The sequence below is a fragment of the Eurytemora carolleeae genome, unplaced genomic scaffold (assembly GCF_000591075.1).
Source record: "Eurytemora carolleeae unplaced genomic scaffold, Eaff_2.0 scaffold134, whole genome shotgun sequence".
NCBI classification, from domain to species: domain Eukaryota; kingdom Metazoa; phylum Arthropoda; class Copepoda; order Calanoida; family Temoridae; genus Eurytemora; species Eurytemora carolleeae.
Genome location: NW_019396059.1, coordinates 160,663 through 183,124, shown reverse-complemented (window position 1 = coordinate 183,124; position 22,462 = coordinate 160,663). Strand labels below are relative to the sequence as shown.

The following is a 22,462-nucleotide window of genomic DNA, read 5'->3' as shown; positions in this document are numbered from 1 at the left end:
CCCTGGAAAGATAAAAAACTTACTTATAGGTTCCCAAGGGGCAAGTAGATTCTAGTACAAAAGATGGCAACGTTGAATTTGTATCACTCTCAGTACAGCTGTATTCTGACGTTACAAGTGTCAATTCAGTTTTTGTGTCCGAAAAAGTTATTAGTAATAAAAATAATTTTAAGTGCAATTTTATGTTTTCTTTATTTTCGGTGCAGTTTACACTTTTAATTTAATATTGGAAAACATGTCAGCAAATATGAGAAAATTTCGTTTTCCTTGTTATATTTGACACTTGTGACGTTGTGTATAATTGGTCCACTTCTCTGATGCCACCTATTTTACTTGATTTACTTGATAATCTATTTGCCAAGGGGTATAAGCAGGCTTTAGAGCCGTCAACGGTGGCTGTGCAGGCCTTCTAAAAATCCCTTAAAAAGCAAACAAATAATAAGCTCCCCCCCCTCCAAAAAAAAAAAGGTTTCAGTATACGCTACTGCCCCCTAGGCGACATAGGCTCGCCCTGAGTATAGGGTTTCCAACGTAATAGATTATTCTCTTACGCGTAATTACGTGCAGTTACGCGTAATAATTTTCATTTCGTGTAATTTCTCAGGATTATGCGTAATTGGGGAAATATCCATTTCGCGAAATTACGGCGTAATTTCGCGTAATTTCTACAACGTAATTTCGCGAAATTTCGTAATGATTATGCGTAATAATGAAAACTATAATTATGCGTAATAAAAGTAGTTGTGGGGTTTTGGTCAAAGACATTAAATGTCGTTTTCGTGATACGTGAATACGACATACATTGAAAAGGAGTTCTATGATTTTACATTTTGATGAGTTTATACTGCCGCGTATCTATGGTATCAATCAACCACTGCAGTTACACTGTACTGTGCGCTTTTCCCCGGGTGTGTACTTGTAATATGTTATTTGGATTCGTTAGCCGAATATAACCTTTATTTTTAAGAGTTCAAAATACTTGTTTATAACGGTGATAATTATGTAATTTAAAATGATTTTTTGCGGCGTTTCTATTAAGTATTTACACATGAAATATACTTTCTGTTTGTGTTCACAAATGATCAATTGGGACGTGCAACGTTTTTAAACTGTTACATTATGCATTTTAGTACCAGATATTCTGAGTCAAAGCATTTCTTATACACAAAAGTTTAAGCTTAGGGTCCGGAAGTATCAGATTAATGCAAGATTAAAATTTCGGGTTTAGATTCACATGGTAGGGGGGGTCCAAAAATCGTTCACTAGGACAGACCCAGTTATCTTACAGCGTAGTCATTAAAGCTATCACTTTCCACTTAAAGTATTATTTAAGTGAACAATACTAACAAATCTATCGCATTTATGTGTATATCTTAGGAACCAAATATAGATTTGAATAAATAGTAAACGTATGGTCAATAGAAAATATTTATGCATAGTAAATTTTATCATTAGTTTAATTTTTTCACCTTAGATTTGGGTTTTTAATATCCTGACGATAAAAGTTTAGTTTTATTTCACATTTCTCCCACATTAATGAAATTAAGCTTTTAACAATTCCAATGTTAACCCCCCCCCCCCCTCTTTGGATTTAAAAGTTAATCTTGCAAATTAAAATTTCTTTGAAATGGCATTGAAGTAAGTTTTAAATTTTTAAGGAAAGAGAAAAGGAAAATATTGAAAAGAAAATAGAATCTACGGAAAATGAAAAAAAGAAAGATGTTGAAGAGAAAAATAATTTTGAGAATGAGAAGCCGCCGAAAAAGAAAAAGAAGATTGGTCCCGGTAGCCAAGTTAAACGAGATCGAAGTTCTTCAGGTGAGATTTAGTAGTTTTACATTTCAAATACAGAAATGAAATTATTTTTTTTCATGTATGAAAATAATTTTTGAGTCTACTGATCTAAGTTTGATCGGTTCAAAGAAATTAATCTCATTTTCAGATCATTAAAATAACAAACGATATGCTGGGGATTTTTTTTTAATAAAAATAGTTAATTCAGTAATTCTATATACTCTACGCAGACATTCTCAATATACCCCTAACTTGGGTTTAGAGATTAATTCACCAAAATAACCAAAAAAATTTGTGGTCGATAAACGCTTTAAAGTTCTCTTCTCTTTCAGACGAAGACACTGAGAGGGATAACTCAGAACCTAAACATGATTCTAAACCTAAAACTGAACCTGAATCTAATACTGAAACCAAACCTGTGAGTAAACCTGAAAAATCTAGGCCTAGAGTAGGCCCAGCTAGTAAAGTGAAACGAAAACTATCGGAAAGTGATGATGAGAAGAATATTAATACAACGAATGACGTGGAATACAAACATGGAAAATCAGGTAAAGGAGAAGTAAAAATAAAGAACAAGGAAGATACAGTGAAGAATAAAGAAGATACAGTAAAGAATAAAGAAGATACAGTAAAGAAAAAACCGAAGATGGGTCCAGCAAGTAAAGTTAAACGAAGCAGATCCCCAAGTTTGGAAGATAAAAATGAGCGAAAGAAAAAACACAAATCTGACCAGGAGAGACATGAAAAATCTTCAGCCAGGAAAGAAGAAACCGCGAAGAAAAAGAGAAATGAAAGTGATCGAAAGAAAAATGAAAATACAGGGGAAAGTTCAGACGATGAGGAAAGAAATATAAGGGAAGTCGAGAAGGCAAAAAAGAATTGGGAGAAAGAAAAAATGGAAAATAAAGGTAAATATAGTTAGTAATTAACTTTAATATAATTTTTTTGACTGGGGTTGAGTTTTTATGTAAAAATGTCACGCTATGTTTACAAATCTTAATATTTAATGCAGAGCTGCATGCAGGATATTTATATGTGTATGCATGTATTTTACCTATACCCGACCAAATCGTAAATATTTTTATATTTACCAACTTGGGCTAAATAGGATATGTTGGATATCTATTCTATCATATTACGGATTTTCTGCTGAGTGTGGATTTTCTAGATATCATATTCAACGCCGGGCACTTCAACTGTTAATCATAAAAATCTTATTTTTAGGAATGAAAATCAATTCAAATCGATCATCAGTCGATACCTCCGACTTCCTGGCAAGTGACAGTGATAACGAAGGAAAACACTCGAAGAAGGAAAAAAAGAAACTGAAAGATTTAATAAAGTCGCCGGTTAAGAATGACGAAACAAAAAAGGCCTCCCCAAAGGAAAAGTCTGAAATTAAGATTAAGAAAAAAGATCCTGTTTCTGGGTCCAACCCCGAGGTGTTTTCAGGACCTGATTGTTGCAAGTGCGGACTTGTTTGTAAAGACTTGAGCCATTTAAAGAATCATATTCTTTCTCACTACTATTCAAATTTCTACGCTGTGTTACCGTCAAACAAGCCTTATGAGTGTCCCGTGTGCAGTAAACTAAACAGAGACAGAATTACATTGACGCGGCATTATGCGTTCACGCACAATAAACTATTCGAGATGACGGACCTTACACCTGAAATGCTGGGATCAGGGTCTGTTGTCAAGAGAAATCTAACTCCCAAGAAGCCTAAATTAGCTACATCCTCAAGTGCAAACAAAGTTGTAAAAAAAATTCATTCAGATAAACTGAAATCTAAAGAGATTGTCGATTCTGACGATTCCGACGATGACGATATTAAACGTCTGCTTGAAAGAGCCGCATCTAAAATATCAGGAATATCAAGTTTAACCAAACCTGCCGAAAAATCTGAAAAGATTTCTAATTCTTCTAGTGAAAAGAAAATGAAAAAGAACAAAGAAAGAGATAAAGATAAAGAGAAGTCAAGAGACTCAGAGAAAAAGGATCATAAAGATAGAAAGGTAAAAGAAAAAATAAAGTAAACGTAAATTTACGTGAAGTTAGTTAAGTAGGGGTTAATATTTTCCTATAAACTCATCCCCCCCTTTCCTTAGAAAATCATTTCAGTATGAATAAGGATAAAAATAAATTGACCTTTCTTTTCACATTTAATATTTAAAATATAATCCCCGATCATCAAGTTTTTGTTCAATTTGTTCATTGTTCTCTGATTTTCCGTACCAAATTTTAGGAATTTTTAAGATTTTAAATTGTCATTTGCATAACAAGTATTTTGCTTAGGAACATAAACATAAGAAGGACAAGAAACATAAGAAGGATAAGGACCGGGATAAGAAGAAAATGCTGGAAAAAGAAAAATATCGCGATAAAGATAAACGGGACAAGGACAGAACTGAAGAGAAGAAGAAAACTGACGATTTTCTTACCAAGCTGATAAATAAACCTCTAGAGAAGCTTCTAGAAGATCTTACCCCTGAATCCAGTATTAGTGAATCCTTGACTGTTGGTCCTGCTTGGTCCGGGGCTTCAAGCGGTACTAAAGGTTTGTTGGAAACTTTGGACTTTTTCTTCTTAATTTAAACTCAAATCTTTTGAAATGAAATGATCCATAATATAATATGGATCAGGGTGTTGTCCATACTATGTGTTGTAATGTTTTGCAGATCAGGCAAAACTTCTAAAAATGTTTTCAGAACTTTTTGCAAGTATAAAGATATTTTCTCTCAAAAACAGATTTTAGAATAGTTCTCAACCCGCGTAAAAAAAATGTTTATTTTTTCATTAAGATATCTCGAGATTGGGGGAAAGGTCGGAGAGTGATGAAACCCGTCCTTCAAGTACACTCTCTAATAAATCTGATCCGGATAAATCTCACCCAACTACCTCCAGGCTCGGACTTCCAGATTTATCAGAACGTCCTGCTTCAGTAGCGGAAAGGTTGGCTTATGTCTAAACTTTTGACGTGTGTTGCATGAACATTACATTGAAAATTATGGGGNGAGATGGTCAGGGTTAGATTTTATTGATATTCGAACTAATGCGTTTTATTTTAGATATCCTAAATTGTCAAGCAAAGAGATTTCTTCGAGTTCTATTCCTAGTCCTTCTTCTCTCTCTTCAACCTCTAGGTCGGAGCAGAAACTGGCATATCCTAACCTAGTGATAGCGAAACCATTGTCTCCTCCATCTCCGGAATCTTCGCAATCCCAGGACCAGCAGGTTGAGACGGGTCAACAAGACGATCCTGATGAACCTCAAGGAGATGTTGACGAACCTCCAGGAGATGACGATGAGGACGATTTTGATCTGGACGACTTACCAACCCCTGTTTTCGCAGCCTAGTCGAAATATCTTAAGCATTTTTCGGGGATTAATTTTTTGCTTTATATTTTAGTCAATTATTTCGACATTTATTTTAATGTTCCTTGTAAATTTATTCTTGGAGTAGTTTCTCCCGTGTTTAAATACCCCTTAATCTTGAGAATCGTTTAAAATAATACCAATTTTATAATTCAATTTTTTTTCCTGTTTACAATTAATTGTTTAATATATTACACAGTTTTAAAGTGTATAAGGAAATTTGATGCAAATTTTAAACAATAGCTTCACCCCCCCCCCCCCCCCCACGATTTCATACGTGCCTTATGAATATGTAAATGTAAGGTCAGCACATTAACTAACTATATTTTCGTGTTCATTTCAGAAATTGTGAATATATTATGCAAGATGTCCATCAGTAGTTCTTTCAAAAAGGAATATTTTCAATAAAATCAGGTTTAATCTAGGAAATAATTATATATATTAATGTATCACCTCTCCGAACATTTCAGACCATATTAATGTTTAACATACAAAATAATTTACAAATGTTCTTTTTCCTAATTATAGTAAATCTTAAAGGCATTTTACAGTTAACCCGTAGAAAATATTTTCTTTCCAAATTTTAAATATAATTAATTAAAATTTTTCAATTATTCAATCTTTTTGGTTTTTAAAAACACATATATCTTTTATATGTGGGATCTCTAAAACTTATTTTATTCTTAGACCTATTTTTTTTAGATAAATAGAACTATTAATTAATAAATACGTTTCATTTATTTGATCAAAACTTGTTTACAATTGATGGTAGTGATTCAAAATCAGCTCTTAGACTTTGCTGATTTGTACTGTTTTCTGGGTCAATTATATTGTATTTTTTTCTAAGCCTGCATCGTCCCAAACAAATGGGTGTCTGAATATTATCTAATTTTACTAAGCTTTCCATTTTATTTCACCGATAGGGGTCGTGTTTCACCGTACTTGGGACGGACACAGTCAGATACATCATATGTTACAGATGAAACGATCCCAGCTCTGAGTTGAAAATATTGTGTTAGATCTGGAAACAATCTGATTGGTCCGCAGACAAAGAGGAGTTCCTAGACGTCATCTACTGGGGCAGGCAGTTCATTGGGATTATTATCGGTGGGATTATTGGAATTTTTAAAGATTATTTACTGCAGCCCCCGCCCCCCTTAAACCTTTATATTTATTTTTGTTAACCAAACTGAACTCAAAAGACATCAATTTTGAATATATGAATTGAATACTATTACTTACATAATAATTCATAAAGGGACCGCCAGCGCATTTTGTTACTTACTGCCATTTTCAGTGTTATATTAAGTTATTTTCAACGTTGGTTTTCACCCTAACTACACTAATATTTTAAATTTTCGTAGCCATTTTAGGCTTTTCATCAAGATTTAAATGGGTAATGTAAAGGTTCATGGTTAAAGAAACTTGAAACACTACACAGAAAAGAGAGTTTATGATGTAAAACCATTACGAGAGGACAAGAGACTTTATACTGGTTTTACTGATCATTTAACTGTTCAGGTTTAGTCTGGGGTTTACTCCCTCTCAAAGGATTCTTCGGTTTAGCTCTGTTTGCAGCTCTCTCTGCTGGAATAGTTTACGTTTGGTTTACTGCAGTTCAGGTATTCCAGTTTAATATTCAAACCTGAATAAACCTAAAAACCCGCATTACCTTTTAACCTATATTTGAGAAGCAATGTGGAATAAATATCTTCTTTTTAAATTGAAGTTGAGCGTCTTGGAAGATTTATGTTCCTAAATAGAAATAAGAAAATGGCCGAAATCGAAAAAGTTCTCCCAACTAAATGTTAAAAGGGTATTTTTGAGAATTGTCAAAGACAGATATTTTTTCTATGCCACTTTAAGTGACATTTACAATCCAGATTTGTCAAAGTTCTGGGGTTTTACAACCGACATGAAAAATGTAGACAATTGATTATTTTCCTTCCAGGGAGTCGACGAGACTGAGTTCGGTGGAGCCTGGGAGTTGACAAAGGAAGGATTTATCACGAGCTTCGCGGGATTCCTGGTTACCTGGATCATCACCTACTCCGGGGTTCACGCTTAACCATGTTCAACCTCAGGGACGCGCTCTCCAGCGCCGAGTTCTCGGGACGCGTCAACGACGTGTTCTCCGCTCTCGGCTCCGGAAGTGTTAAACAACCTGAAAAATCAGATATCAAGGTTATTTTTAACTATTAAAAAATCAGAACCTCAAAAAACTTGTTAACTTCTTAACGTTTAAAATTGTCCAAAAATGTTGCCGCCTTCCGTCAACACATAGTTTTATGATGATCTGTTTTTTGAACTAAGATTTAAAACATCTTTTTTTCTTGTTTTAGAGAAATAAGACACCAAACTTTGAGCAGCAGCAGTTGGAGAGATCCATTAGCAACTGCTCTACCAGGGATGCCAAACGGTTCCGGGGGGAGGACGTGGTCAAGGACAAAAGCTCAGGTGGATTTAAACATCCAGCTGAGTTCTTGAAACCAGAGAGAAGAGAGAATACATCATTCAGGGGAAGAGGGGGGCGTGGGCGTGGGCGGGGTGGGGGACGGGGGGGTTTTGTACCGGATTTCAAGAAAAACCCTGATAAGTGGACTAAATATAGTTTGGAAGATGTGGGTAATGTTACGGAGAGATCTAATACCGCCGCAGCTCTGCAGTTCCTTCAAACTATTAAGAAGAATAAGATGGATGTTGATGAGCCGGTCGCGGATTTATCCCAAAAACTGGTTTTCAAGCGTCCCACGAAGAAAATTATAAGACCCGACCATTATCCAATATCTGAAGGTTCAACTTCAGATATCTCGGAGCCGGAACCCTCCTCTAAACCAACATTTGTGGGTTCCAAGCAGGTTCTACCGGAATATGTTGTCGGAGCCAAACCTATCAAAAAGAAGGGACATTCTAAACCTCTTCCATCTCAATCCAGTAAATCCTCAGAGCTTAAACTCAGTCATCTGGATGATGAGGAGGAAACCGAATAATCTCAGATTTTTCGCGGATTTGTTACGAGAATGTTTCCCAGACTTATGTGAATGTTCGTCCACTGTTTCTCTGGGCATTAATGCATTTTCACAATCACTATTCTGGAATACGTTTCTATTGCAATATTTTTCAGAAAAATGTTTTCTCTTGAGTTTTTGACCGGGGTTTCAGTAGCTGCTGGAACCCTGACCTACCATGTCATCCCAAAGTTTCGAGATATGTTTCTCAAAGCAAATCTGTTCGGTATAGATCTTAATAAATCATCAGGAGAGAAGGTTCCCGAAGCTACAGGGGTTATCACAGGTTCACAAAATATAAATAATGTTTTTTCTCATTTAATTTTGTTGAAATTAGAAAAAATTTAAAATAATACTCCGATTGAACCCCGCTAAGTCTGGCTTACTTATTTTCCCCATTTTAAGGATGCATATTTTTGATGGTAACCTTTCTGATGATTCCGTTCACCTACTCCGACTACTTGCTCCAGGATAAACCGGAGTTCCCGCATCAGGTTCGGAAACTTGTCTATTAACACCGTTCTTTGACCATGGAACCAGGGAAATCTCATAAATTTACAAAGCTTTAAAAGATACCGTTGTTATTATGCCTCTCTTCAAATGGAAAGTCACTTGTAATTACTTTGACAGTCCTTCTATGACTAATAAGTATCTCGTTGAGAAACTAGTCCCTTCTAACTTTTTTAAATTCATAACTAGCCTGATATTTCCGAGTTTTAATAGTCTGATTTTTCTAGGAGTTTGTGCACCTGATCTCAGCTCTGTTGTCCATCACCTGTATGCTCCTCCTGGGGTTTGCTGATGATGTTTTAGATCTCAGGTTTATACTTATTCTATTGTTTTTTTATCGAATCAGAATTTAAAAAGAATTTGGCTTTTCATTAAAGTTCAAACAAAAGCCTGTGTGAAGTTTTTGAAACATATTAGAATATTATTGAAAACTTTCCTTAAACTTTTCTCGTATTTTCATTTTAAATTAATTTTTTCCTTTTGTACTTACTAAATCCAGTGGAGCTTAGCGTCTGTCGTTCTATTGCATATATTAATTAAAACCCTCTTGTGGGATTTTAGGAACCCCCCACACACAATAATTAGATCAATTCTGCTCGGCTGTTTTGTCGTTCTTCAACAAACAAACAAACAAACAAGCGGACTTAGATAGAGTTGGACAGTTTTTCTTGTAAAATTACCAAGTTTACCATATATTCTTGAAAATTACCAAATTTACCATATTTTCTTGTAAAATTACCAAATTTACCATATTTTCTTGCAAAATTACCAAATTTACCATATATTCTTGAAAATTACCAAATTTACCAGATATTCTTGAAAATTACCAAATTTACCATATATTCTTGAAAATTACCAAATTTACCATATATTCTTGTAAAATTACAAAATTTACCATATTTTCTTGTAAAATTACCAAGTTTACCATATATTCTTGTAAATTAATATATTATTAAACCAGGTGGAGACACAAACTGTTATTACCAAGTATGGCTTCTCTTCCCCTCCTCATGGTTTATTTCGTCTCAAATAACAGGTTTTGATGGTTTATAGACAATAAACATTCATCGATTAATTTTACAAGTACAAGTCGATTCATAACAGCGAAAAATAAGTTTAAGAGAGTGTACGCAAAATTTTAAATTGGGGGTCAAAATCTTACAGGGTTATGTATCACTCGATGGGACTAATGTGCTCCCTGTTGCAGGGTTATGTTTCATTTGATGGGACTAATGTGCTCCTTGTTACAGGGTTATGTATCATTTGATGGGACTAATGTGCTCCTTGTTACAGGGTTATGTATCATTTGATGGGACTAATGTGCTCCTTGTTACAGGGTTATGTATCATTTGATGGCACTAATGTGCTCCTGTTACAGGGTTAATTTGATGGCACTAATGTGCTCCTGTTACAGGGTTAGGTATCATTCGATGGGACTAATGTGCTCCCTGTTACAGGGTTTTATATCATTCGATGGGACTAATGTGCTCCCTGTTACAGGGTTATATATCATTTGATGGGACTAATGTGCTCCCTGTTACAGGGTTAGGTATCATTCGATGGGACTAATATGCTCCCTGTTACAGGGTTAATATCATTTGATGGGACTAATGTGCTCCCTGTTACAGGGTTAGGTATCATTCAAATGTCACTGGTGAATGAAAAGTATCTGAAAATGGTTGCATGGCTCAAACTTGGTCGTGTTGCTTGGATCATAACCCTTACCATTTAAAGAAAATCATTTACATGATTTATGTCAAATGTCAAAATTAGATTCAGATCCGGGCTGAAAACCCATTACACAATCGGGCATTGAACCTCAAAGCTGTTTAATGTAGCCTAAAGCTTTCCCATGATTTCATGATTTGATTTGATTTGATTTGATTTGATTGATTGATTTGAGAGAGTGAAATTATGTAGACATTCTGTAGAAAAGTTTTACAAAATTAATTCAAATCGACTTTTAAAAAACAACAAATTCGAAAACCCTCCCTTTATGATAAACATGTTTTTACAGGACTGAGATAGTTGTACCTTTACTTCTACGAGGTGTACTGGGTAGCTCAGTACACCTAGGGTTCTTGTACTATGTGTACATGGGACTACTCTCCGTGTTTGCTACGAACGCTATAAATATTCTGGCCGGCATTAATGGGTTAGAGGTAAGTGATCAAATATTTTTTCGTCCCACTCACTTTCTTAAAAAATCATCTCTGAAGAGGTTTAGTTTTATGGGTTTATAAGGTTGATGCGATAGTTTTAAAGGTTTGTCAAGCATTAAACAAATGTTCGTGTAAAATGGTAGCCCACATTAACTCAACTTTTAAACAACATTTACCAATTGATTTTCCTCTTAATCAAAGAACACAATTTTTTGTTATTTTCAGATTTGATTCTCACGTTTCAATTTCAATAGGTTGGACAGAGTTTAGTTATTGCTGTGAGTGTTCTAATATTTAACCTTACCTCTCTCTCAGGACTCTCAAGGTAATTTTTTTTACCGCAGTACGATATTTGCATGATTAAATAAATTAACGACCTTCTGAGTTGCAGGCAGGTCAACTGATAGCTTGTTAAATAGTCCTCGATCATTTGTTTTGTTATTTTGAATTGATTCCAAAAAGACGTTATTTAATGTATTGGTTAAATGATTGATTGATTTATTGCCAGATTGGAATTGATAATCTGATTTTTTTTATTGATAAGTTGATTGGTTGATTGATTGATTTACTGACAGATGGATTATGGTTTCTGGTTGGTTGATTGACTGATTGACTTGCTGAATGCTGATAAATAAGTTTTTAATAATTTGAATTTTTTATTTTTTTTCATGTTTTTTTCATTTGACTGGTGGATTGTGACTGACTTGATTGATATTTATCAAGATTGAGTTTCTTCTAAATCTGATTTGTTATACAATGCAGGAGTTACCATGAGTTTTCTCTCTACTTTATTATTCCTTATATTGGAACCACATCAGCTCTTCTACTCCACAACTGGTATCCTAGTAAGGTATTCCGCGGTTTTATTTTCGCGGGAAATTATTGAGCTTGAAAATTATGATGATGTTTAATCTGAAGCACTATTGCTGTAATAGTTATTGTTTACCAATTTTGTACAACTTCGATGCCTTTTTAAAGGATAAGTACAAGTCGTACTAAATTCTATTTCTATTTCATTTTTAAACCTCGTAAACTTATTTTTGTATCAATGAATAAAGTTATTTAATCAGGATTCATTTGGCTCAGTTTTTCAGATATTAAATATTTGATGATAAAAAGTGTATGTTTACTACAAACATTTTGCGTTTAAACTATCACAGTTTAAACTAACGTTTTCAAGGTATTTCCGGGGGATACCTTCTGTTATTTCTCCGGAATGACGTTTGCAGTTGTGTCCATCCTTGGTCATTTCTCTAAGACGCTTCTCCTGTTCTTTATCCCTCAAATCCTGAACTTCCTCTACAGTTTACCACAGGAAAATATATTAGATTCATACATTGTTAATAATCTAAATTAGATGGAGAACTATAAGCTCATGAAAGGGTCTGTAAACGTAATTAAAAGTGACGATACCAGCACCGTTGAAAGTTTTGTCTGATAAAGTATGAATCAAAGATCTTGTGAAATTGCGATTACAATCCCTTTTAAGGTCTTTTGAATCCCCGGGGTAAACACATTTTCTGAATCAATGTGATTCAAGTTCTTACAAAGATTCCGCTCGGCCGGCTTAAAAGATAAATAAGTGTTTTTTTTTCTTATAGTGTAATTTTAGCATGAAAGTGCATCTCTTGCTTAACAACTACTTTAATCTGGGTGGCTTTGCTTGGCTCAATAGGAGCAAAGAGGAGAAAAATTGCGCCAAAAACTTTTTTTTACATGAATTTTTTGGTCTACACAAACCCCTTCACACCTCGCAAAAAAATTTCGCTCATCAGAAATTTTTTTATTCCATCCTCCTCTGGTGACAAGTCACGCTGGTTTACCAAAATAATATTTGGGAAAAATCTAATATAATATCAGTTGTTTCATCTACTCCCCTGTCCTAGACATCGTTTACCAAAATATATAAAGGTTAGTCCAGGAAATATATTAATATTGTTTCATCTACTCCCCTGTCCTAGACATCGTTTACCAAAATATATAAAGGTTAGTCCAGGAAATATATTATCAGTTGTTTCATCTACTCCCCTGTCTTAGACATCGTCTAATCAAATATTTAAAGATTAGTCCAGGAAATTTCATTTTAAACGAGGGCCTTAATTATTAGAGGAACTTGTTTAATTCTTGAAATAGGGGGTTGTTCATTTTATTACCTTTTTTTTCTCATAATACATTTTTTCGAAAATATAATTTTTTAAAATTTATGTTCAGGAAGAGGACAAAGTGATGATGTCTATGACAAAGGTTCCTGAAAAACAAATTAAAAAGATTGGGAAGTTAATCCTCAAAGTTCTGAGGTAAAGATTTATCACTTGAATTTATAGATCAGAAATCAATTGATAAATGAACATTAAATTTTTGAGAGGAAAAATTAAAGATAAAATGCGTGCTTGTTTGACGTTCCTCATCTTTCACTCTTCAAATATTTAATTCACAAATGTAAAATTCTCATAGCAGTTCATCAATTAAGTAGTTTATACCGATTCCTAACTCAGTTATTATTCATGTCTTACTCATTTTGCTCACACCTTCCCTTTATCGGGCTGAATTGACCTGTATTGTTTGTTTAGTGGACTAGGTCTGGTTGAGCTGAGTGTGGTAGCTAGTCCAGGAGCTGAGAACCTAGTTGAGTTCAACAACCTGACAATCATCAACCTGCTCCTTAAGTTCTCAGGTCCAACTCATGAAAAGAACGTTACCCTGGTCCTTCTCCTCTTTCAGGTCTTCTGCAGCCTGGTCGCGTTCATGGTCAGATACCCGCTAGCGTACCTTCTCTTCGGGGAGATTGTTGTTTAGATAAAGGCTTAAATAATTTCTTGGTTTAAAAAAAAAATAGATCAAACTAAAGGTGTGAACTCTTATGTTATAGATATAGAGTTCTTAAACAATGTATGCTTGACCTCGATCTTTTGGTTCATCCACAGATAAATTTAATCTATATTGATATATCCCGAGAAGAGTGTCTTTTGTGGAAAACTAACGGCCAATCAGAAGCCAGGGAATTTTGCGTTCAGCCAATGAGAGTAAAGAGATTGTCCAAAATCAAGAGTATCCGACACAAAATTTCCTTGCTAAAAGCTTAATGAAGTCTTTTCACATATCATGCCTTTAATGGCAATATTATTGTAAAAAATATCACTTTCATACGAGTTGAAATTCAAAATCACATTTCAGCGACATTTTTCATTCATCTCGTACTAAAATATCCCTTCATCCCTCCATCCCTTCATCCCTACATCCCTGCATCCCTGCCGTTTTATGGGACGGATGTTTGTTGTTATGTACATAATTTTTTTTTTTTTTTCTTCATTATTAAGCAAAAATATTATTAAATAAGAAGATTCTAATCAATTAAATCAAACTTCTCATGAAAAATATACGTTACACTGACATATTAACATGTACGTGTACGTGTACACTGTTCAGTGTACATGGTAAAGCGTGCCTGTACACTGGTACATTGTACTAGTTAGCCTTGAAATCTGTGATACCGGACTTGTCCAAACTTTTTCTGTGATTTTCTAGTTGTGCACTGACCGTGTTTTTGTTGCAGAATACAATGCAAATCCTTTCAATGAAGCTCTCTTGATAGAGCTTGGACCTGGAGAAGATGAAACGAAATAATGAAGATGGTTCCAGGACCCGGAGTAAACGAATATCAACCGAACCAAGGAAGAAACCTGCTCCGAGCAACCAGGATACTCAGCTGGCTGGAACACCGGTTAGTTTTGAGATAAAATTAAGATAAGAAGGAGAAGGTAGAGGGGATGGGAGTGGATAAGAGTTCAGACTAGGCCCTAGGGGTTGTCTACAGCAATGCTTTAATGTTTAAATAAAAAATATGTGTCTTAATTTTAAATAAATACTTATTTATGTATTGCAGGTTGAACCGCATGTACGTAGGATTGGAGATTTCCTGATTGGTCCCAAGCTGGCAGTTTCTCCTGTAAAATCCATCCTGCATTGTTTGGGTAGGAAGGACGGGACGGATAGATATTATCTTCTCAAGATCCTACATTTAGGAATAGGAACTAAAGAATCTCAGGTAACTAACTATCTATATGTATAATGTATATATAAAATTGTAATCTCTGTTTGTTTGTCCGATCATATATCTTGCGCCTGGACCGATTTGCCTTTCGATGGGGAACTCGGGAGAACCACGTGAATTTTTTAAGCTTTATTTTGCGATTTTAAGTTGAGTGGGTCGACTTTTATAAGGAAAATTTGGTTTCTTGGTAAAATCACAATTTAAGACCAAGCGCGAGTAAGCGCTGGGCAGTGCCGTGCAATTTGAATATTAAATCTAAAAAGTAAATATGGTCGAGAAAAATTATAAGAAGAAACTCTTGATATTTTAAATTGTTGTTTTAAAGTTAGACCATTTTTGAATAAATCGCAAAACAAAGGAAATATAAATAAATAAATCAAGGATGAGAGACAGGGTAAGATGTTGCTCCACACTGAGAATTCATTACTGAGTCTGCTAGAAGGAGAACCTGGAGTTATTCAGAAACATTTCACATTCTCGGACACAGCTCTCCAGGTAGCACTAAAACTACTCTTTTTGGGCAATAAGCAACTTTTATTTGATACAACGAACAGGTCCGTGGGTAATGGGTAAAGTGTACACCTATTTAGAGAATAGACTTAACAATCTATATACTAATGAAACACATCAATGAAACTATTGAATATTTAATTGTTATGAGATGAAAATAACTAATTATGCACAATTATGTAAGCGAAGTATTGGTCCTGTAAGCAATGCAAGACTGTCATATTCTCTACAAACTATTTCAATTCCTCCTGGGGGATGAAAGTTTATTAGTAGAGCTTCAACGACTAAACTCGAAATCTACCACAGTGTAAAATTTTAAGATTGAAGGATTTAAGTTCAATTTCGTAGATATACGGAAAATTTGTCAAGAGATGATTTAAAGAGGAATTTAGAGTATTTGGTAAAACCATAAAAAGTGGAAGAAACGTGAGCCCAGAGATGGAATTTAAAGAATTTGAGCCGCGGTTTAAATCTGCCAAAACCCGGTTAAATTAAGCGCCGGCTCAAATCTTGAAACATTTAATACAATTTTAAGTGGAACTAACCATATTTAAACCGCGGCTTAAATTTTAATCGCCGCTCAAATTCTTTAAATTCGGCCACCGAAGACACAAATTTGATTAATTATAAAGTAAAAAACTTAAGAATCCTTAAAAATATTGAGAGAAACGAAACCAAACAATTCACGCATATATGTTGAAATTATTGATAAATTTGTAGGAGGAGGAAACAGTATCTCAGAATCAGATGGTTTACACTGGAAGAAAAGTTAGACGAATAGTTCTAGTTCTGGATTGTGTTGCGCCGCATAATTTCTCCCCACAGGAAACTTTGCAATTAAACTTATAAGAATTTCATCAATATCTTAACATAATACATTAAGTTTTCAAGCAGCTCTTCAAATGTTTTAAAATATAAATTGAAAGTTTGTTTAACTAGACTCAGGACCTTGTTAATCTTCAGCACCATGTTATCAGGTTATCCCTCCTTCCTTCATTTTATTTTTACATTTTTTTTATTTACCTAAATTGACAACTCTGAAACTAGTTTTACTGTTAAAAAACAACATTAAGTAATCGTCCAGAGGCCGAATTTAAACAATTTGAGCCTCGGCTTAAATCCGCCAAAACCCGGTTTAAATCAAGCGCCGGCTTAAATCTTGAAGCATTTGATACAATTTTAAGTGGAACCAACCATATTTAACCCGCGGCTCAAATTCTTTAAATTCGGCCTCAGTTCTACGGAGATCGGAACTGTTGTGTGGATATAGTTAATCTTGTATGCTTGATCTCGATATCCTAAGTTTGAATTAACCGTTAAGATGGAGATGAATGCTTGATCTCGATATTCACAACACATAAGTTCGAACATTTCCCTGCCAAGAAATCCTGACCTTATTTCTTAAATCTTGGATAATTTAAACACATGGTCTCTGTTTACATCACAATAAAATGTAAACAAAGTACAAACTATCTCTCTCCTTTGTTATATTTCTCCTTAGCCTTATCCTCTTGTTACAGAGAGAAGAAGTTGGAGGAGAGAGAAACCCTGGTCATTTTCTACAATGTTGTCAAAATAGTAGAAAATCTTCACAACAAGAATATAGTTCATAGGTCGGTAGAAATTCTCTTTTTTTATTTTATTTTTTAAGGTCTTCTAACCAGTGTTAGGATCCAAGGGGTAAAAAATCAACCAAAAACTGCAAAAAAATCTTTTTTTCTCCTTAAACCCAAATCTGAACTTTAAAAAAAAGAGATATTATAAAAACCTCCTTTCTGAATGGTTTATCAAGTTTTAGGATAAAAATAAGCGAAAAAAAATAAACAATAAATTTGAAAATTATTTGTTTACAAATAATTTAGTAAATCTGGATCCGGATCCGGATTCATCTTTCCAGTGCGGATCCAGGATCCGGATCCGCATTAAAATTAAATGGATTTTAAGCACTGCTTCTAAATGTGAAGGAAATCAAGATGTTAAGATTGGAATTAAGAATAAAAGACGTAAGAAGAGGCACAATGTTGTCGCAGAAATATAATTTTCGAAATTTTCCTCCTGAATACAGAAATTGAAATTTTAAACGTTAATTGACCATTTTCTCGAAAAATAATTTCCAACCCCCCCCCCCTTTAAAAGAATAAAAACTTGTCTTTTGTAGTTTGTTATATCATATGGGTTCGACATCAGGTTGCAAAGATATACGGATTAGACAACTTTAGGTTGAGACAAGTAATACTAATCAGTTATAATGTATAATATTTTTCTTGGTAGAGATCTGAAGCTGGGAAATGTTGTGTTGGATCGGAGAAGCCAGGAGGTGACCTTGACCAACTTCTGTCTGGGTAAACATCTGATGCGTGATGATGATCTTCTCAAGGATCAACGAGGATCACCGGCATACATTTCTCCAGATGTACTCAGTGGAAAACCTTATCTAGGTAGAGATTAGAGATTAAAATTGTGTTTGCTTTCCAACACTCGTCTCAACTTGTTTACTCACGTCCACTCTAAGATAATCTCAAATGTTGGAAAACAAACTATGAAGAAAAGTTATTTTACGTATTTATCTGTTTCTACAAAGCAAAAATTAACGAAAGCTTGAAAATCCTGAAAAAGCCTATGATAAGACGCATTGTTTATTTTCAGGTAAGCCCAGTGATATGTGGGCTCTAGGTGTGGTTCTCTATACAATGCTCTACGGACAGTTTCCGTTCTACGATAGCGTTCCTCAGGAACTGTTTAATAAAATCAAGGCTGCCGAATTCTCTATCCCGGACGACGGACGAGTGAGTGAGGATACACGGAATCTGATCCGACGCTTGCTTGTCACGGACCCGGAGAAACGTCAGACCGCTGCACAGGTAAAGCACAGTGTGGAGAGTATTATTCTGATGTGGAGAAATATGTCTCCAATTCCAACCAATCTCCAGGTTGTTCCACAGATGGAGGACGCGGAGCGACCGGAGGCTCTGCGAAAGAATGATTACGGAGATAATTTATTATTAAATCTGGGAAATCTCCGAGAAACTGGGAATGAAAACAAACATGCCTCTAAACTCCTCCGAGAGGGTAAAACAGGAATTATCCCTGTACATAAACTAGGAGAAGATGCACGTCCCCTCTCCGCAGAAGAATACAGACTTTATAGTCAGGTTATTACACAGATGAGAGGAGGTAGGGTGAGATCTAATCGACAAAGTTCTCCAAATAACCAGGTTTTGGTGAGACCTGATAAATTGCAAGGATATCAACGTGTGACGGGGAGACCTAATCTCTCAGCACCCACCACCACCTCCTCGCTCCCAGCTCTTGTACCTGATCAAGCAGAAGTTCTAGATCTGTCTCAAGGTCCTAGAAGAGATGAACCTCCTTCTCGGAGCACTGTCCCGCCCTATGTAGGCCAAGGAATGCCCGCCCCCTCCCAAACTAGACCAGGGGTGGTTAGGAGTAACAGTGCATTGTCTTTAGTGGGAGCCCTGAGAAGGTTGGGAACTAGAGTTAATCTTGTTCCAGTTTCCTCCGAGGGTGGATCTAGGTCTAGAAGTAGTTCTCATGGTTCAAGATCTGGTTCAGGGAGTAGTTCGAGCAGATCATCTAGTAGACATCATAGACATTCCACTAGACACAGAGATTCCGACCGTTCTAGGTCTCGGAGACATCATACTAGGGATACTGATGGTCCTTCTATAGTTCCTGCTCCAACCTTTCCTGCTCCCGCTCCAATTCTTAATATTCCTGCACACGCAGATCAAGGACTTGCTCTACCACTTGCTGAGGCATCAAGACTACTCGGAATCACGTTGGAGCCAATACCTAGGCAACCAGCTCCAACCCATCGTGCTGTTCCGATGGATTATTCCCGCGACCTGGATACGTCGGAGCAGCGACTTCCGGTAAGTCTTGGAAACCAGGAGGAGGAGGATCAATCACTACCAGAGCAACAACTACCAGATATTTTATAGATAATTCATCCTAGCCGCTATGCTTCTCCTAGAGAAATACCTTGATTTTGCACCAAGACTATTACAGCTGAATTTAGATGGAGAAAAATTTATTAACTTAGACAATTATGTAGTTAGTTAGTTAGCTAGTTAGAAGGTCAGACGTTCTCTATAAGCGTTCAATGTTTCTGAACCCATAAAAACTAAATTTTTGCTTTCCTTACAAATTTTGTAATACTCCGCGTCCTATCTCCTTGCTTAGTAAAAATCTATAAAAAAATCACACAAATTGCATTTACGCTTTAAACTATGATTACATAGTACACAGTACACACTGTAAATCGTATTTTTTATTTTGGTGTTATTCTTAATTATCTTTTCCCCATAGCTTTATTTCTAACACCATTATATATTGAGATATTAAAAAATGTCCTAACCAGATGCTACGCCTCCCTTGAATACATCATGTAAATCGTAAATTTAATTTTTAGTTTTTTTTCTTCTGAGCATGTTTTGTTTATCACATATTCTAATAATCTCAACTATCTATGTAATTCACAAACAATCATATTTTTAATTTCAGAAAATTTTTTCAAAATGTCAAATTCTTTTTACAGAGGGATAGTGTTCACAGGTGAATTAACAACATCAATTTTTTAAATATCTCTTAACAAAATTCGTCATGATTTCCACAAGGTTTATTTTACGAAAGCAATCTTTTTATTCCCAAAGATTATGTAAAAAAAACCATTGATGTTTCAGGGCTAGGTTGTCTAGTTCACGCTGCCTACTCTGCTGCAGAATGGAGACAGATATCTAGGTACAGTTTTATTTTTCTTCAGACCTGGTTCTAGTCTTACTTCTGGTAGTCTTCTTCCTATTTCTAGTCATTATCTTGGTCCTGTGTCTAGCCTTATTCCTGGTCCTGTTCCCAGTCTTAATCCTCTTCCTGTTCCTAGTTTTATTTTTGGTCATGTTTCTAGTTCTTTTCCTGGTCCTGTTTCAAGTCTTAATCCTGGTCCTGTTTATAGTCTTTATCCTGGTCCTGGTTATAGTCTTTATCCTGGTCCTGGTTATAGTCCTAATCCTGGTCCTGTATCTAGTCTTAATCCTTCTCCGAGCCTTATCCTGGTCCTGTTTCTAGTTTTTAATCCTTGCCCTGGTTCTGGTCTTAATCCTACTCCTGTTCTTATTTATATTCCTGGTCCTATTTCAAGTCTTAATCCTGATCCTGTTTCAAGTCTTGATCCTGGTCCTGTATATAGTTTAAATCCTCGTACTGTTTCAAGTCTTAGTCCTTGTTCTGTTTTTAGTCTTAGTCCTACTCCTGTTTCGAGTTATATTCCTGATACTGTTTCCAGTCATAATCCTAGAAAAATGTAACATAACGTAACAACAGATTAAACAAGTGTTATTGACTAAGAACACCAGTCCAAATTGTATATAATCCTGACAAATTATTACTCTAGGTACGCGGATATGCAGGATATGTTACTACCAATAGATATTGGAATTCAGACTATTCTTTCCCTACTTCTCACAATGTTTGGTGTTCTATATATTGCTGGAGAATTCAAGGTCAGTTTTAATAGATAGGTTTAAATGTATCTTGAGGGAATTGACAACTTAAATGAATTAACACTTCTTTTTTCAAGAATATCCCTCCTAAGAGGACCCCTTGTTTTGCAAAAGTTTGGATGATATGGGTAAAATTATCCAGTGTTTCCTGAATTAACTACGATGCACTGAGTTTTTAAATTCTGTCTCATTGTGTACATAAAGTATATTTTCGCAAAGCCTTGAATTTTTTACTATGCAAGGGAGAGAAATTATTTTTTAATCCTGTTTTCAGTTTCTTCATATTTTCCAGGAGATCAGAGCTACAGTAGAACTGGAAGGAAAATCCTGGGAGAACCTTAGAAACCGTCCTTCATTCTACACATTCAACCATAGAGGACGGGTCTTCTCTCCGTTCTATCAACCTCCAGCAGCCTCGAAGAACATTCTAGACATCCCAGAAAGATTCATGTCCTAGCTCTAGTCAAGCTTTTTTGTAATAATACAACGGTATGTCAGAATGTACTCACATTTTTCTGAGAACCTCCTGAGTTTTTGTTGTAAATTTTTAGGTGATTTAGTTATTTAATTATCGAGCATTATTATTTTAATTTGTTTTATTTCGATTTTCATTATTTTTTCTTGATTATGGCAGTTTGATTAAAACAGACAATTTCTTTAAGAAATCTAAAATACTCGAATTGTTTGTGAACTCCAATGTATTCCAGGATTCATATTTCGATGTGAAATATCTAAGTGAACCACATTATCCTGTACAATGTCAGAACTATAGCATGGATAAATATGATATATTCTACAGTAAACCTAAAACCGAGGAATGTTTTTGTAAATCTGTATTCTCTGAACTACCTGGAGATCTGCATTGATTCTAATCCTACCATGATAAGGAATACCCTGAGCAGGATAATGCTCTAACCTTGTGTATAAACAAATGGTTCTGAATGTCTTGTATCCCAAGATATGAGAATGAAGCGAAGAAAGAGAACTGCACGTCCTGGATAAATACCTGTGACGTGGGACTGAAACCTTACTCCGCTTTGCTCTCTCATCCAATTAAACAATGCACAGTTAAACTCAGGGTCTATCAAACATTTACTTTGTATTCATCTTCTAGTATTCATATTGTCGGAGGGATTATTTGTATGTTTCGGAAAAATCAGTTTTTTTTTACTTTACCTTCGCCACTTTTACTTAGATAAAATGAGATAGAGACCAGGATGAGAGTTGAAGAGAGGAAGCTCATTTATTTGCTAATGAATGAAGGCCAGGTATGAAAAAGGGATTAAAAAGGGAGATTATTTATTCATTTTTAAATGAAACATAAAAACTTGCTAATTTGGAGTTTAAACATCGTTTCATGTCAATTTTCATCAAGTGAATCCATGTATGCTGTATAGTTTGAAATGTCTGACTCACAGTAGTACCCTTACAGGCTTTTTCTGATCAAAAATGTATGAGGTATCCATTATCTCTCTTCGAAAATTATTCATTTTCAATTCACGTTTCTCTTCAAGTGACTGATTAATTTCTTTT

The 22,462-nt window shown here is 35.1% G+C and overlaps 7 protein-coding genes across 7 annotated transcripts in view; all 7 read left to right on the top strand.

The window, feature by feature from the left end:
• The first annotated feature begins 1,700 nt into the window (after window positions 1-1,700).
• LOC111708113 (TRAF3-interacting protein 1) lies at window positions 1,701-5,515 on the top strand. The gene is made up of 6 exons (XM_023481385.1): window positions 1,701-1,818; window positions 2,127-2,702; window positions 3,019-3,809; window positions 4,090-4,351; window positions 4,596-4,746; window positions 4,863-5,515. Exons 2-6 carry the CDS (start codon window positions 2,441-2,443, stop codon window positions 5,149-5,151), a joined length of 1,755 nt encoding a protein of 584 aa, XP_023337153.1. The 5' UTR covers window positions 1,701-1,818; window positions 2,127-2,440; the 3' UTR covers window positions 5,152-5,515.
• LOC111708146 (uncharacterized protein C20orf24 homolog) lies at window positions 5,486-7,259 on the top strand. Its single transcript, XM_023481432.1, has 4 exons — window positions 5,486-5,562; window positions 6,189-6,276; window positions 6,691-6,791; window positions 7,121-7,259. The coding sequence occupies exons 1-4, from the start codon at window positions 5,536-5,538 to the stop codon at window positions 7,235-7,237; spliced, it is 333 nt and encodes a 110-aa protein (XP_023337200.1). The 5' UTR covers window positions 5,486-5,535; the 3' UTR covers window positions 7,238-7,259.
• On the top strand, window positions 7,219-8,298 carry LOC111708131 (uncharacterized). Its single transcript, XM_023481407.1, has 2 exons — window positions 7,219-7,353; window positions 7,512-8,298. The coding sequence occupies exons 1-2, from the start codon at window positions 7,240-7,242 to the stop codon at window positions 8,157-8,159; spliced, it is 762 nt and encodes a 253-aa protein (XP_023337175.1). The 5' UTR covers window positions 7,219-7,239; the 3' UTR covers window positions 8,160-8,298.
• LOC111708121 (UDP-N-acetylglucosamine--dolichyl-phosphate N-acetylglucosaminephosphotransferase) lies at window positions 8,278-14,404 on the top strand. The gene is made up of 11 exons (XM_023481395.1): window positions 8,278-8,463; window positions 8,583-8,671; window positions 8,915-8,997; window positions 9,649-9,723; window positions 10,705-10,849; window positions 11,104-11,174; window positions 11,612-11,699; window positions 12,030-12,164; window positions 12,710-12,760; window positions 13,061-13,146; window positions 13,420-14,404. The coding sequence occupies exons 1-11, from the start codon at window positions 8,298-8,300 to the stop codon at window positions 13,643-13,645; spliced, it is 1,215 nt and encodes a 404-aa protein (XP_023337163.1). The 5' UTR covers window positions 8,278-8,297; the 3' UTR covers window positions 13,646-14,404.
• Window positions 14,405-14,444: 40 nt separating this feature from the next.
• Window positions 14,445-19,938, top strand: LOC111708104 (serine/threonine-protein kinase 40). The gene is made up of 8 exons (XM_023481373.1): window positions 14,445-14,570; window positions 14,733-14,894; window positions 15,282-15,395; window positions 16,131-16,235; window positions 16,350-16,387; window positions 16,931-17,023; window positions 17,682-17,848; window positions 18,057-19,938. The coding sequence occupies exons 1-8, from the start codon at window positions 14,460-14,462 to the stop codon at window positions 19,370-19,372; spliced, it is 2,106 nt and encodes a 701-aa protein (XP_023337141.1). The 5' UTR covers window positions 14,445-14,459; the 3' UTR covers window positions 19,373-19,938.
• Window positions 19,901-22,125, top strand: LOC111708141 (membrane magnesium transporter 1). The gene is made up of 4 exons (XM_023481420.1): window positions 19,901-19,985; window positions 20,114-20,171; window positions 20,821-20,929; window positions 21,222-22,125. The coding sequence occupies exons 1-4, from the start codon at window positions 19,949-19,951 to the stop codon at window positions 21,384-21,386; spliced, it is 369 nt and encodes a 122-aa protein (XP_023337188.1). The 5' UTR covers window positions 19,901-19,948; the 3' UTR covers window positions 21,387-22,125.
• Window positions 22,112-22,462, top strand: part of LOC111708083 (ubiquitin carboxyl-terminal hydrolase CYLD) — a 21,841-nt gene continuing 21,490 nt past the window's right edge. Inside the window, exon 1 of the mRNA XM_023481348.1 lies at window positions 22,112-22,197. Within this exon, the coding sequence (XP_023337116.1) occupies window positions 22,147-22,197 (51 nt within the window). The 5' untranslated portion in view covers window positions 22,112-22,146. The remainder of the gene's footprint in view (window positions 22,198-22,462) is intronic.